The following is a 14,406-nucleotide window of genomic DNA, read 5'->3' on the forward strand; positions in this document are numbered from 1 at the left end:
GTTGAAGGAGAACACCAATTATGACTGTTCATTGAAGACACTATGACAAGCGGAATAAAATATATATTTATTGTACTAATCCAATGGCTTCTTATGACGTCATCACGTCACCTTCCCCTCCCTCCCCCTGAGACCACCGTGGGCGCGAGGATGGTTACAGGAGGGGGAGGGGGTCGAGCGACGCACACACAAGTGAGGGGGGGAGAGATAGTGAGGAGGGGGCGGGGGGCTCGCGTGCCGACGTGAAGTAGAAGGGGGGAGAGAGAGGGAGGAAGACGACGCTACTAGCTATAAGCTAAAGCTAACTAGCTATGTTGTTGCTGCTGCTGGGTGTCTACTAGAGGGCCGCCCTGGACTCCCTATCCGCCCTGAGGTGCATTATGCCCGGCTGGAAGAAGAACATCCCGGCCTGTCTGCAACCGGACCAGGAAGGAGGTAACAACCGGACCTACCGAACCGCGAGCGTTCCCTACGTGTGGGTGTGTGTGCTCCGTACATGTGTGCGTGTGCGTGCGCGTGTGTACCGGCACAAACTGTGGCGCGCGCGCAGCGTTCCTCCGAGCCGCCGGTGCAGCTTGACGCGCACACGCGGGAAAGTTGAGGGCGAGCGCGCGTGTGCGAGCGCGTGCTGGCCTCGAGCTTAACTAACGTGACGTGAGGTGACGGCGCGTCACGTTAGCATAGTCAGCAGGTTAGCTAGCAGGCCGACCCCTCGCTGCCCTCCTGGCCGCGCTAGGAGCACCTCCCGGCGGCCCCCAGGACGCCAACGAGCCGGGCTCCAAGGACCGGCGTTTGGATGAAATGTGAGCGTGTGGCGCGGTGTGTGTGCCGTTACATGTGAGTTCAAACGTCACCATCCTTCAATGTAATATTAACGTCACTGCACATTACAATGACGCTTTACGTGCTGTCAGCAACACTATTAATATTGATGTCATTATCTACTCGAGAGGAAAGCAATTATGATAATTTATCTCAGGTGAGAGTCACTCATAATCATATTGAGGACTTTGATGACCACATTATCATCTTATGCTATACATTATATACATAATACATACAGGTAAAAGCCAGTAAATTAGAATATTTTGAAAAACTTGATTTATTTCAGTAATTGCATTCAAAAGGTGTAACTTGTACATTCTATTTATTCATTGCACACAGACTGATGCATTCAAATGTTTATTTCATTTAATTTTGATGATTTGAAGTGGCAACAAATGAAAATCCAAAATTCCGTGTGTCACAAAATTAGAATATTACTTAAGGCTAATACAAAAAAGGGATTTTTAGAAATGTTGGCCAACTGAAAAGTATGAAAATGAAAAATATGAGCATGTACAATACTCAATACTTGGTTGGAGCTCCTTTTGCCTCAATTACTGCGTTAATGCGGCGTGGCATGGAGTCGATGAGTTTCTGGCACTGCTCAGGTGTTATGAGAGCCCAGGTTGCTCTGATAGTGGCCTTCAACTCTTCTGCGTTTTTGGGTCTGGCATTCTGCATCTTCCTTTTCACAATACCCCACAGATTTTCTATGGGGCTAAGGTCAGGGGAGTTGGCGGGCCAATTTAGAACAGAAATACCATGGTCCGTAAACCAGGCACGGGTAGATTTTGCGCTGTGTGCAGGCGCAAAGTCCTGTTGGAACTTGAAATCTCCATCTCCATAGAGCAGGTCAGCAGCAGGAAGCATGAAGTGCTCTAAAACTTGCTGGTAGACGGCTGCGTTGACCCTGGATCTCAGGAAACAGAGTGGACCGACACCAGCAGATGACATGGCACCCCAAACCATCACTGATGGTGGAAACTTTACACTAGACTTCAGGCAACGTGGATCCTGTGCCTCTCCTGTCTTCCTCCAGACTCTGGGACCTCGATTTCCAAAGGAAATGCAAAATTTGCATGGTTGGGTGATGGTTTGGGGTGCCATGTCATCTGCTGGTGTCGGTCCACTCTGTTTCCTGAGATCCAGGGTCAACGCAGCCGTCTACCAGCAAGTTTTAGAGCACTTCATGCTTCCTGCTGCTGACCTGCTCTATGGAGATGGAGATTTCAAGTTCCAACAGGACTTGGCGCCTGCACACAGCGCAAAATCTACCCGTGCCTGGTTTACGGACCATGGTATTTCTGTTCTAAATTGGCCCGCCAACTCCCCTGACCTTAGCCCCATAGAAAATCTGTGGGGTATTGTGAAAAGGAAGATGCAGAATGCCAGACCCAAAAACGCAGAAGAGTTGAAGGCCACTATCAGAGCAACCTGGGCTCTCATAACACCTGAGCAGTGCCAGAAACTCATCGACTCCATGCCACGCCGCATTAACGCAGTAATTGAGGCAAAAGGAGCTCCAACCAAGTATTGAGTATTGTACATGCTCATATTTTTCATTTTCATACTTTTCAGTTGGCCAACATTTCTAAAAATCCCTTTTTTGTATTAGCCTTAAGTAATATTCTAATTTTGTGACACACGGAATTTTGGATTTTCATTTGTTGCCACTTCAAATCATCAAAATTAAATGAAATAAACATTTGAATGCATCAGTCTGTGTGCAATGAATAAATATAATGTACAAGTTACACCTTTTGAATGCAACTACTGAAATAAATCAAGTTTTTCAAAATATTCTAATTTACTGGCTTTTACCTGTATATATGCAAGTCAAAGACCAACCTTCGAAGATTTATACCTTTTTAGCTTGGCAGCAGAATAGTAAACGTGTCATCCTGTGACTACTGTCTTTTCTTATCATATACATTATTATATTGTGTGCTTGGAGGAGTTTGGTGTGGAAGATGGTCTCGGGTGCAACGCCGCTGACCCTTGGCCTTACCAATGGACACAGTGTTGAAAGTAAAAAGCTGCTCTCGCTGCAAAGTCATCATGGCGGGTTATTCATTATGGGATGGAAGTCACATCATGTCACGTCAGCACCTCTTAAAGGACAATGTGTGTGTGCGTGTGTGAGAGTGGTGGAAGTATTAACATTTCTACTATTGTAGACTTGTGTTATTCATTTGTTGCACCATAATACACACACACGTATATACACACACACACACAACTCTGTGTAGTGTCCAGGTGGACAGTGATGCTGCTGGCATCAAGCACACATTGTCATTTTCTGCCTGAACAAACCCAGCATGCATACACTACACACACACACGCGCACACACACAAACTCCTCTTTAGTGAACGTGTGTGTGTGCAGTTGTTGTGAGTGTGAAAGCTTGTTCACCTTCCACGTGGTGTGCCAAAGAGAGCGCGCTGGAGAGGTGCTGCACCTCTTCTGGCTTTGTCGCCTGGCAGCGGCCTCATGCATGTGCCGTGTATGTGTGTGTGTGTGTGCGTGCACGACCCTGCATGCCACGTTTGTGTGCGTCCATTAGGAATCAAGGTGGTCCATAAGAAGATGTCCAAAGTGTCCCTTGGGCTTCATCAAGTCATGGCTACCTGCCACTTATGGCCTATTTTACACAGAGATGACTAGAGTACGTGTCAGTGCATCTTGTCACAGCCACCAGCAGGGGGAGACAGCATTAAGCTGCTCTTTGTGTGTGTGTGGAGCGTAGAGAACACGATTAAACACACACTAAGCCGGGCGTCCAATAGCGTTACAGAGAGACATAAATGCAAATGAGGCCTCTTATGGTCATTTTTAGCAGCCGCCTCCCTCTCCAACATCAGTCAGTGTCATCCTGCAGCTCATCTTCTCTCTTAGTTGTACCTATATTGATGTATATATACTGTATGTATATATACAGTATATATACTCTCAATTACTATTTTTCTTTACACTCCATAATGTAAGTATACAATATAGAATATACTGTATGTACAGTTCTAGTAAGTATTGGTAGTCACCAACGAAAGATGATAGCTCCTCGTAGATTAAGTTCTACGACATTAAGTTCTACTAGATAAGATTCTACTATAGTTCTACTAGACAAAGTTCAACTAGCCAATGCGACACACGTTTCTAATAGATCAAGTTCTACTAAACAAGGTTGTACTAGGCCAGGGGTCGGCAACCCGCGGCTCCGGAGCCGCATGCGGCTCTTTGATCACTCTGATGCGGCTCAGCAGCTTACTTGCTGAACCCCCCAATTTTCCCGTGAGACTTCCGGATTTCAGTGCATCTAACTCTTCCGGGATACATTATACACCCCTGCTACCACCAAGGTAGCGGGGGTGTATAATGTATCCCGGAAGAGTTAGGGCTGCATGGGATTCTGGGTATTTGTCCTGTTGTGTTTATGTTGTGTTACGGTGCAGATGTTCTCCCGAAATGTGTTTGTCATTCTTGTTTGGTGTGGGTTCACAGTGTGGCGCATTATTAGTAAGAGTGTTAAAGTTTTTTTATACCACCACCGTCAGTGTAACCTGTGTGGTTGTTGAGGAAGTATGCCTTGTTGTCACCTATCTGAGCAAGTGGAAGCACCATATAACATGTGGCTGATCAGGCACGCTGGTGGTAGTGGGCGCTATATGCCGTACCATCACGGCACGCACGACGCTGACAAGCGCTATTCATTTAAAACCCGCGTGCCGAACCAGCTTAAAAATTCCATATAAAGGTGTGGGCAGCGTGTCTGAGACCCCTGGTTTATACATAGCACAAAGCAAAAAAAAAACTTTGTATGCAGTGTTATGTCATTCAAAATTTCAAAAATGTTTGCGGCTCCCATTGTTTTCTATAATTTGTGAAACTGGTCAAATTGGCTCTTTGACTGGTAAAGGTTGCCGACCCCTGTACTAGACCAAGTTGTACTAGACTAGGTTGTACTATATACAGTTTTACTAGAACATGTTATACCAGACCTAGCTGTACAGACCAAGTTGTATGCCTGCCCCACTATTTCAGAAGGACTGTACTAGACAAAGTTGTAGTAGACTAGGTTAAACTAAACCAATGTTCTACTAGACTAGGTCATACTTGACCAAGTTGTACGAGACTAAGTTTATGAGAATACCGGTAGGTTATACTTGGCCAAATTATATTAGACTGGGTTCTACTGGACAAAGTTGTGTTAGACTAGGTTATATTAGACCAAGTTATACCAGACTAGGTTATATTAGACCAAGTTATACTAGACTAGGTTATACTAGACCAAGTTATATTAGACTATGTTGTACAAAGTTTTTTTTTAGATCATGTTATACCAGATAATACTAGACCAAGTTATATTAAACTAGGTTGTATTAGACTAGGTTGACCTAGACTGTACTACTTTACTAGATTAAACTAGACCAAGTTCTACTACAATAGGTTATACTAGACCAAATTATATTTGATTAGGTTCTACTGGACAAAGTTATGTTAGACTAGGTTATACTAGACCAAGTTATATTAGACTAGCTTGTACTAGAAAAGGTATACTAGATTAGGTTATACTAGACTGAGTTGTACTAGACTAGGTTATACTAGACCAAGTTATACTACAGTAGGTTGTACTAGACCAAGTTTTATTAGAACAAGTTTTATTAGTTCATTTAAAGTATACCAGGTTTACTAGACTAGATAATACTAGACCAAGGTATATTAGACAAGGTTGTACAAGTCCAAGGTGTATTAGACTATTTATACTAGACTAGGTTGTACTCAATAAAGTTTTATTACATCATGTTATATTAGGTTCTACTGGACAAAGTTGTGTTAGACTAGGTTATACTAGACCAAGTTGTATTAGACTAGTTTGTACTGGACAAAGTTGTACTAGAGTAGGTTACAGTAGACTAAGTTCTTTTAGACTAGGTTATGTTAGACCAAATCATATTAGACTAGGTTGTACTAGAAAAAGTTTCACTATAGTAGGTTGTACTAGGCTGAGTTGTACTAGAATAGGTTATACTAGACCGAGTTATACTACAGTAGGTTCTACTAGACCAAATTATATTAGACTGGGTTATAATAATAATAATAATAATAATGGATTACATTTATATAGCGCTTTTCTATCTGATACTGGACAAAGTTGGGTTATATTAGACCAGGTTGTACTAAACAAAGTTGTACTAGAGTAGGTAACAAGACCAAATTATATTAGAGTAGGTTGCACTAGACCCCCCACCACCACTAACTAAACTATAAATAGTATAATCTGTTAATGTATTTGTTATAACTATACCTCTGCATAACATTGTAAGTTTATTACCATTAAAGGGAACAACACACCGGTCTTTCCTCGTCTCCCACCGTGGTTACAGTGCTACATACGCTTCGTCATATTCTGGTACGGCAAAAAAAGCATGCTCCGCAGGGTCACATGCGGCCCTACCTCCTAGAGATGCGCGGATAGGCAATTTATTTCATCCGCAACCGCGTCAGAAAGTCGTCAACCATCCGCCATCCACCCGATGTAACGTTTGATCAGAACTGTACCCGCCCGCCATCCGCCCGTTGTTATATATCTAATATTAATAAAAAAAAAAAAAAAAAGGGTGAAAACTACGCGAATTGCACCTTGTGCAGACAAGATTTTTCGATCGGACACGGAGGAATTAGCGATGTAAAAGACCACGTTGGGACAAAAAAACACAAGTCTAATGCCGTTGCTAGCGATACAAGTGGAAAACTTTCAACGTTTTTCGTCGCCCAAACAGATTCTTTGGATGTGATGAATGCCGAAGTTTTATTTACGGAGGCAATAATTGAGCATGGACTTCCAATCGCACTGGCTGATCACATGGGACAGTTAATAATGTAATGCAACCTTTAAAAATCATTACGCGGTGATCGCGATCCCAAAAATAAACTTTTCTTGCATGATAATGTCCAGAAAAATTTGCTTTATATTACTATAGAGTCCTTTTAACGAATGAGTTTGATGGTTTATCACAAACCTTAAATGAAATTCCATGGCCAACCGTCCTGCTCTCTATATCAACCAGGGTGAGCCCCACCCCTTTCGTGAGCGCACTGCGAAAGCGGACGAGGCGGGGTGTCGGTGCGGTGGGCGCGGTAGTGACCCTGGACGTGCGTCGGGCCCTTCTCGCGGATCGCCTCAGCTACGGCTCCCGGTGGGGCCCTCTCGGGGGAAGGGGCCTCGGTCCCGGACCCCGGCGAGGCGTCCCTTCTCCGCTCCGTAAAAGTGTCCATCTCTTTTCTTTTTTTTTCTTCTGTTGTGGCATATGCAGCAGGTGCCTGCTCGTTTTTCGTATGTGGGTAACAACATTTAACTATGTATATATATTTCCGAATTGGTTTAACTGCCACCCGCAAAAAAAATAAAAAATAAATAAAAATATCTAATTAATCCGCCCGACCCGACCCGCGAGTGGATAAAATCTTATTGTTTTTAATTTCATCCGCCCGATCCGCGGATAATCCGCGGACTCCGCGGTTGTGTCCGCAAACCGCGCATCTCTACTACCTCCCTATTTGAGAAGGACTGTACTCGACCAAGTTCTACCAGACAAGGTTGTACTTGACAAAGTTGTATTAGACTAGGATTTACTAGACCAAGCTGTACTAGACAACAGTCAATCAGGTGTGTCACTGTGCGTGCCCGAAGAAGAACATTATAGCCAAGAAGTGTCCTGACAGCGTAGAGGTCAGAGGTCATTACTTTCACACACCGTCTGACCAACTGTCAATCATGGTGTGTCAGTGCCACAGGTGAAAGGTCACAGTTATATACAGAGAGTGTGTGTGTGTGTGTGTGTGTCATGCAGTCAGCTGTTGGTTTGAGCAGGTGAACACTTTCTTTTAGAAGCTAGAAAACAGACTCTGGTTGAAAGCCGACTTCCTTTCCTAGTTTCCTTATTGACTTTACCTCTCTCTATTTACTGGAATGACGACTTTGTATGTATGTGTGTGTGAGTGCGAGAGACAATAGAGGGGCAAGTGGGATTTACGAGGAAAGGAATCATAGGTGCAAAGGATGCAAGTAAGGAGACATAAAAGACAGGACGGAAGGAAAAAAGGAAGGAAAAGTCTTGTATGCTGACTCTTCATGTGCATATTTCCCACACGCACACACTTTCACACACAACGTGTGATGGAGGAGTGGTGAGTGTGTGTGCTGCGAGTGCCGTGATTGGCTGAGTTGGTGAGATGCGCCAGGAGCTGAGAGGAGGAGGAGGAGGAGGCGAGGGAGGCTGCAGAGAGTGTGTGTTTGCATGTGTGTGTGTAAGAGAGAGAGCAGCACTCAAAGAAGAAACGTGAGCTCACTTTCTTTGTGTAGAATGACGCTTGTTGTTAGCTCCCGTTGCTACTAGCCGTGCCGTCGGCCCGCTTGTGCTGATGGAGCGCTTTCTGGCTCTGCTGCGCCTGCTGGGGAGGAGGCGCGGGGGGAGGCGGTACCGGGCGGAGGAAGACTACCAGGAAGGCTACGAGGACGTTTACTTGTACACTAGCAAGTACAACACACGCCTTCCGAGTGAGTTAGCCACACACACATGGACCGTGTGTGTCTGACTGTGACGTTGTTGTGTATTAGACGAGCAGGTATGCAGGTGAGGGGGTCACCAGGTGTTTTGTTCCTAATAACAAGTGTGGATGGAATGTTAACAACTACCTTTGAAGCCTGACACACCGTTTGCTAGTCAGCTACACAACACTCACACACACACACACACACACACACACTACCGTGGTCGTGTGAAACTTTGTTCGTCACTGTTGTGAACGCTTCTTGTTTAATATAACACTACTGGTCAGGTAAGCGGTCACCCGTGTTGAACCTCTTTTAGATTTTGAGGACCAAACTGCTCCCAAGCATGCCTTACAGAACCAGTCGCAAAGGTGGCTGTGTGTGTGTGTGTGTGTGTGTGTGTGTGTGTGTGTGTGTGTGTGTGTGTGAGTGAGGTCTCTAGTCTCTTCAGCTTTTTTGTACTTGTCAGCAAGTCGTGTCTTCTCAGCCAAGGACTGTTGGCCTGTACACTCAAGTGTGTGTGTGTGTGTGTGTGTGTGTGTGTGTGTGTGTAAGTGTGTGTGTGTGTGTGTGCGCGCGCGCTACATTTATATGTTTGACGGGTGTGCCGAGCTAAAACTGACTGAACTTGAGCAGACTTCCTTTTAGTTGGAGAAAAATATGTTCATTTCTTCGTTATTGTCGGTCTCAATAAAACACTTTGTGGTACACTTTATTGCCAAATTTATTTGTCCACCTGCCTTGACTCACATATGAACTTGAAGTGCCATCCCATTCCTAACCCATAGGGTTCGATATGATGTCCAGTCCACCTTTTGCAGCTATTACAGCTTCAACTCTTCTGGGAAGGCTGTCCACAAGGTTGTGAAGTGTGCTTATAGGAATTTTCGACCATTGTTCTAAAAGCGCACTCGTGAGGTCACACACTGATGTCGAGAAGGCCTGGCTCTCAGTCTCCGTTCTAATTGTGAAGTGAAGTGAATTATATTTATATAGCGCTTTTCTCTCGTGACTCAAAGCGCTTTACATAGTGAAACCCAATATCTAAGTTACATTTAAACCAGTGTGGGTGGCACTGGGAGCAGGTGGGTAAAGTGTCTTGCCCAAGGACACAACGGCAGTAACTAGGATGGCGGAAGTAGGAATCGAACCTGCAACCCTCAAGTTGCTGGCACGGCCACTCTACCAACCGAGCTATGCCGCCCCAAATTCATCCCAAAGGTGTGCTATCGGGTTCAGGTCAGGACTCTGTGCAGGCCAGTCAAGCTCATCCACACCAGACTCTGTCATCCATGTCTTTATGGACCTTGCTTTGTGCACTGGTGCACAGTCATGTTGGAAGAGGAAGGGGCCCGCTCCAAATTGTTCCCACAAGGTTGGGAGCATGGAATTGTCCAAAATGTTTTGGTATCCTGGAGCATTCAAAGTTCCTTTCACTGGAACTAAGGGGCCAAGCCCAACTCCTGCGAAACAATCCCACACCCCCATGAAGCTCTCTGCGTACTGTACGTGGGCCAATTGGAAGGTCACATGAAGTTTGGAGCTCTGTAGCAACTGACTGTGCAGAAAGTCTGCGACCTCTTTGCACTATGCGCTTCAGCATCCGCTGACCCCTCTCTGTCAGTTTACGTGGCCTACCACTTTGTGGCTGAGTTGCTGTTGTTCCCAAACTCTTCCATTTTCTTATAACAAAGCCGACTGGATTTGTTGCACAGGTGGCATTCTATGACAGTTCCACGCTGGAAATCACTGAGCTCCTGAGAGCGGCCCATTCTTTCACAAATGTTTGTAGAAACAGTCTCCATGCCTAAGTCCTTGGTTTTATACACCTGTGGCAGGTGTATATGTCTTATACACCTGCCAAGTGATTAGGACACCTGTTTCTGATCATTTGGATGGGTGGCCAAATACTTTTGGCAATATAGTGTAGTTTATTTCTACACCTAAAAGGAGTCCTATTATGCAACACCAACTTTTCTAACCTGATGGTACCTGCTTGTGTGTAGTCAGTTTCAGTTCATTTCGAACATGCGTACAATACAATTACAATGTAATACATAAAATATTTCCAGTTGTTCCAGTACAGAATTTCTGAAAAGTAGTAGAAAGAAACAGAGCTTATTTAATCCCACCCCTTTTTGTATCATTGCAGTTTTATCCCATTGGTTTGTTCTCTATTTGTAACACAACAGTGAATAACTAAATGAGTAAATACATTAATATACAATAAGTAAATGAACAAATATGAAGTACATAAATTAATATTCGACATATAAACATATACCGTATTTTCCGCACTATAAGGCGCACCTAAAAACCACAATTTTTCTCAAAAGCTGACAGTGCGCCTAATAACCCGGTGCGCTTTATTACGATTCATTTTCATAAAGTTTCGGTCTCGCAACTTCGGTAAACAGCCGCCATCTTTTTTCCCGGTAGAACAGGAAGCGCTTCTTCTTCTACGCAAGCAACCGCCAAGGAAAGCACTCGCCCCCATAGAACAGGAAGCGCTTCACCCGCCCCCATAGAACAGGAAGCGCTTCACCCGCCCCCGGAAGAAGAAGAAAAAACGCGCGGATATCACCGTACGTTTCATTTCCTGTTTACATCTGTAAAGACCACAAAATGGCTCCTACAAAACGATCCGTTTCATAAAAAGACGCAATCTCTCCATCCGCACACGGATTACTACCGTATTTCACAGCAACTGAACCGCACTGTGGAACGGGAGCACGTACGGTGAATATTCGCTCCACAGGGAATGAGAAGTCATCCTTCACTGTGGTTCTAGCTTGCCATGCTAACTTCCACCCATCCAAAAGAGACCTTTCCAGCCGGCGTCATCATAAAAGCTAACTCGAAGGGATGGATGGATGAAGAAAAGATGAGCGAGTGGTTAAGGGAAGTTTACGCGAAGCGGCCGGGTGGCTTTTTTCACGCTGCTCCGTCCATGTTGATATATGACTCTATGCGCGCCCACATCACAGATGGTGTCAAAAAACAAGTGAAGCACACAAATACAACACTCGCCGTCATTCCGGGTGGATTAACCAAAGAACTCCAACCGCTGGATATTGGTGTCAACAGGGCATTCAAATCACGACTGCGAACTGCGTGGGAAAAATGGATGACCGAAGGCGAACACACCTTCACTAAGACGGGCAGACAACGCCGGACAACATACGCCAACATCTGCCAGTGGATTGTAAATGCCTGGGCAGATATTTCTGTCACAACTGTGGTCCGAGCTTTCCGGAAGGCAGGATTCACAGAACTGCTGCACAACAACAGCGACACTGAATCCGATGATTTCGAAGAGACGGAGCCCGCCATTTTGGAAGCCACGCTAGCGCAACTTTTCAATTCGGACACCGAAGACGAAGAATTCGAAGGATTTACCGGTACGAATGAAGAATAACTTCAGAAAGTGAGCGCTATGTTTATTTTGTGTGTTGTGTGTTGTGACATTAACGTTCGAGCAACATTACCGGTATGTTGCTATTGCTCTACACCATTTTGAATTTTACTATGTTTGTGATTGCACATTTGTACATTTTGGGACAGAGTTGTTAGAACGCTGGTTTTCAATATATTATTAAAGTTTGACTGAACTATCTGACTGTTTTTTTGACATTCACTTTAGCGCAGCGTTTTTTTGACATTCACTTTAGCGCAGCGTAGGCGCGGCTTTTAGTCCGGGGCGGCTTATTGGTGGACAAAATTATGAAATATGTAATTCATAGAAGGTGCGGCTAATAATCCGGTGCGCCTTATAGTGCGGAAAATACGGTACACACTAATTTAAAGTTCTCATAAATAAATAGTTAAGTACTTTATGGTTCACCTAGGAGATGAATGAGATTATCTAATTTTGTGTACTTTGTACACTTGTAGTTTGAACAGTTTCTTAAAATGAATCATATTAGTGCTTTGTTTAATTTATTTGCTTAATCCATTCCAAAATTTAATTCCACATACTTATATGTCAAAGGTCTTATTACAGGTTTTATTACAGGGAGACAGATGGATTTTTTAAAATTCATTCTAAATATTAAATAAATTCAATCAAAAGTCAGCTTACAATGGAGCCTATGGGAGCCGTTCAATTCTGCCTGTAGAACTCTTAAAAAACACATTCAAACACCTCCATTAGGGTTTTATAAACATGATGTAAGTATATATATAATGTAGCAACAGGCATATTTATAATAACATTTAATATTTACATATTTTGATCATTTTAATCATATTTCTACACAATAACTCAAGATATGGTAACACGAGCGAGCAGTAGAGAATATGGAGTGTTTTTTTGTCCAAAACATATTTTGCTTTATCCGTTACCTAATCAGTGGCCTAGTGGTTAGAGTGTCCGCCCTGAGATCGGTAGGTTGTGAGTTCAAACCCCGGCCGAGTCATACCAAAGACTATAAAAATGGGACCCATTACCTCCCTGCTTGGCACTCAGCATCAAGGGTTGGAATTGGGGGTTAAATCACCAAAATGATTCCCGGGCGCGGCCACCGCTGCTGCCCACTGCTCCCCTCACCTCCCAGGGGGTGATCAAGGGTGATGGGTCAAATGCAGAGAATAATCTCGCCACACCTAGTGTGTGTGTGACAATCATTGGTACTTTAACTTTTTAACTTTTTACTGACATGTTTCTTTCTACTTTATGTTGTATATTTTTTACGTGAGATTTCCAGTTTATTATATCGTCTGTTATTCCACCCACAAATGTGTTTTCTTTTACTCTTTGTTTGACTTTGAAAAGAGCATTATTTTAGTTTTACTGAGATTCAAGGGCAGTCTGTTTTTGTCAAACCATCTTTTTAATTTGGTAATTTCTTCTATTACCGGTACTATTTGTATTAGCTTCTGTGCGTTCTGTCCTGAACAAAACGCAGTCAGGTCATCCGCAAATAATACTAACTTTAAGTCTTTTGTAACTTTACAAATGACGTTAATATAAAGATTGAACAATGCTGGTCCCAGTATTGTTCCCTGAGGTATGCCAAAAGATGTATTCAGCTCTATAGAAGTGTGTTTTCCTGTCTTCACGGATTGCTTCCTGTTGGTTAAGTAGCTTTTTACCCAGTTTAAGACTGTCGCCATATTGTTCTAATTTGTTTATTAAGATATTATGAATAATTTTGTCAAATACTGTTGTTTGATCAATAAACACTGCAGCAGCACACTTTTTACCATCTATTGCGTTGGTAATCTCTTTCGTTTTTTCGATTAATGCCATTGATGTTGAAATGTTGGCTCTGTATGGGATCTGCGTAAGTCCTGAACATGTGAAATCAATAGTGGTGTAACGGTATGTGTATTTGTATTGAACCGTTTCGTACGGGGGTTTTGGTTAGGTTCGGAGGTGTACCGAACGAGTTTCCACACGAACATATGAAGTAGCCGCCTAAGCTAAAGTCTTACTTAACAAGCTGCTCAGCTTTCTGCCTCTTGTCTTCGTCAGTACTCTACACAGCACCCAGCATTGTCCCACCCACACAACCATCTGATTGGTTACACGCAGAGCGGTAACAGCCAATCAGCAGTGCGTATTCAGAGCGCATGTACCGTATTTTCCGCACCATAAGGCGCCCTGGGTTATAAGCCGCGCCTTCAATGAACGGCATATTTCAAAACTTTGTCCACCTATAAGCCGCCTAGGTTGTAAGCCGCATCTAACTGCGCTAAAGGAATGTCAAAAAAACAGTCAAATAGGTCAGTCAAACTTTAATAATATATTAAAACCAGCGTGATGTGGGCGCGCATGGAATCGTATATCAACATGGACGAAGCTGCGTGAAAAAAGCCACCCGGCCTCTTCGCGTAAACTTAAACTTACCTTAACCACTCGCTCAGCTTTTCTTCATCCATCCCTTCGAGTTAGCTTTTATGATGACGCCGGCTGGAAAGGTCTCTTTTGGCAAGGTCTTCCTTTTGAATATCACCATGGGTGGAAGTTTCTGGCCATTAGCATGGCAAGCTAGAACCACAGTGAAGGATGACTTCTCATTCCCTGTGG

The 14,406-nt window shown here is 43.8% G+C and overlaps 1 protein-coding gene across 4 annotated transcripts in view; it reads left to right on the forward strand.

Annotated features, from left to right (window-relative positions):
* The first annotated feature begins 804 nt into the window (after window positions 1–804).
* Window positions 805–14,406, forward strand: part of grip1 (glutamate receptor interacting protein 1) — a 41,171-nt gene continuing 27,569 nt past the window's right edge. For 3 of the 4 annotated variants that reach the window (XM_061959745.1, XM_061959748.1, XM_061959746.1), the window contains exon 1: window positions 7,781–8,381. In XM_061959745.1, coding sequence (XP_061815729.1) covers window positions 8,246–8,381 — 136 coding nt within the window. In that variant the 5' untranslated portion in view covers window positions 7,781–8,245. Of the gene's footprint in view, window positions 838–7,780; window positions 8,382–14,406 lie in introns of those variants that run through there. The other variant, XM_061959747.1, reaches the window with a different exon arrangement.

The sequence above is a fragment of the Nerophis lumbriciformis genome, linkage group LG05 (assembly GCF_033978685.3).
Source record: "Nerophis lumbriciformis linkage group LG05, RoL_Nlum_v2.1, whole genome shotgun sequence".
Taxonomy (NCBI): Eukaryota; Metazoa; Chordata; class Actinopteri; order Syngnathiformes; family Syngnathidae; genus Nerophis; species Nerophis lumbriciformis.